The following is a 2057-nucleotide window of genomic DNA, read 5'->3' as shown; positions in this document are numbered from 1 at the left end:
TGATATTGTTTAATGAGAAGGTCAAGGGATTGAATTCCTACGTGGTATCATTCCTCTAACCCTAACAGCCGCAACACAATTTTCTTTGTCAACTGTCATATTTTCCGATCACCTATCTCTCACATCCTACCACCCACCCACCGCTTCCCTCATGGATACCAAGCTACATCCGGCGGTCACCGTTTCCAACATCAAGAACCTGATTCCAATCACCCTTGACAACGAAACCGGCCAATATACATCTTGGTCTGAATTGTTTAAGATTCATTGTCGTGCATATCAGGTCCACGATCATCTCCTTCCCAAACCTACACCTGCTGTTACCAGCCCCTGATGCAGCAAAACAATCCGCTGCTGATGAACTCTAGGATCGTCTCGATGCCATAGTCCTTCAATGGATCTATGGAACCATCTCCAACGACCTTCTCCAAACAATATTAAAACCAAACACCACAGCTCACATGGCATGGACCACACTTGCAACACTTTTTCAAGATAATAAAATGTCCAGAAGTATTTATCTCACTCAAAAACTCAGTAACACCAGGCTTGATAATTTTGACAGTATGGCTGCATATTGTCAGGCGGTTAAAGTCCTCACTTATCAGTTGGCCAATGTCGACGCGCCTCTCTCCGATGAAAAAATGGTACAACAATTAATTAATGGGTTGAATGAGCAATACGAGGGTATCGCAATGCTACAGTCCAACCTCAAACCACTGCCATCGTTTCATGAAGCTCGCTCCAAACTTATGCATGAATCAAATCGCAAGGCAAATTTAACTTTTCATGCTGCCCAAACTGCCGATACAGCCCTACACGCGGCTACCACCAAACCCGATACCTCCTCAAGTCAGCGTCCCGATTATCGTACAACAGAGAACTAATTAGAACGCGACCGGGGTCGTGGCCGTGCCCGCGGGCGTGGTTGTCACACCCCGACCAATGAAGACGGAAACGTCGAAGCGCGACATGATTGCTCATTGCACAACGACACTATAAAGTGACAATATTTAAACAACTCATTAAAATCCATATCTTCATAAATAACACAAGAATTGTTCATACAAAATGCCAAATAGATAGATAAACAAATAACTTGTTCTTTCATTTTCTAATATCCTAAAGCCAAGATGATAAGTTTCTTCAAGTAATCCAATCAAGCTAACATCAAACCTGTAACATTACATAAAATAGAGTTTCTCAACACAAAGGTTGGTGAGCAATTTTCATAGTTTTGGACAATAAGTATATAGTATGAAATCCACAACTAGTATATGAAAAACAATAAATAATAGCAACAATTTAGATAATAAAACCGTCAATAAGAATACATTGACGAACCGTCAATAAGAATACATTGACGACACCTTTCTATATGGGGATACCATATATACTCGGAATTTAACGTATGATCATACTTTGATGAGGCTACCCGCCTTAGCATTCAAGAATTTGCACATAATCATGTAAAACATATAACACCAAATCGAGCATTTATTTAAGTAAACATATACAATAAGTGTTGTGGTTTAAGACTCAAGTATAAATCATTTGAATTTGAATAAGTATGCAATGCCACCCCCAAAACGAAAGATGGAAAACGGGGGATGAAAAAGTACTCACTCTAACAAGTAGCTTAAAAGATAGTGTCGTGAATAATCGGAGAGATCGGTTTAACGAGAAAGCTCTATATTAAACGGGTCTTGTGTTAGTAGGTAGTCTTGGAAGGGTTTAAAGTAAAATACATTACAAATAAAGTAAATAAATAAAGTTTAGGGTTTAAAATGTAAATATTTGAGGAATTAAAGAAACGAGTTTTGTAAAATAAGTTTACTCGAAACCGGGTCTTGGTATTCTATTCATTAGTTTTTTTTACTCAACCAATGTGGGTTAAAATGCAATATTGCAAAACCCTTGGTTATAAGAATACCAAAACGAGGTTTAAACGAGTGTTCGGGTTTGTCGGTTCGAGACTTGATAATTGACCAAGCTCAAACTTAACTTCCCAAAATAATAAATGTTATGAGATAACTCAATAAAATCAAAATAGACTT

At 38.1% G+C, this 2057-nt stretch overlaps 1 protein-coding gene across 1 annotated transcript; it reads left to right on the top strand.

Annotated features, from left to right (window-relative positions):
* The first annotated feature begins 461 nt into the window (after positions 1-461).
* LOC143607522 (uncharacterized) lies at positions 462-887 on the top strand. Its single transcript, XM_077082944.1, has one exon. It carries the CDS (start codon positions 462-464, stop codon positions 885-887), a length of 426 nt encoding a protein of 141 aa, XP_076939059.1.
* The last annotated feature ends 1170 nt before the right edge of the window (positions 888-2057 follow it).

Source organism: Bidens hawaiensis, unplaced genomic scaffold (assembly GCF_021521415.1).
Source record: "Bidens hawaiensis isolate Kalapana, Puna unplaced genomic scaffold, B.hawaiensis_p1.1 tig00083222_1, whole genome shotgun sequence".
Classification (NCBI taxonomy): Eukaryota; Viridiplantae; Streptophyta; class Magnoliopsida; order Asterales; family Asteraceae; genus Bidens; species Bidens hawaiensis.
Note: the sequence above shows the minus strand (reverse complement) of the source record. Positions and strands in the feature narration are given on the sequence as shown.

Bases quoted from the DNA above. Each gene is read 5' to 3' on its own strand.
- LOC143607522 (XM_077082944.1), top strand. From the start codon at position 462: ATGGCATGGACCACACTTGCAACACTTTTTCAAGATAATAAAATGTCC.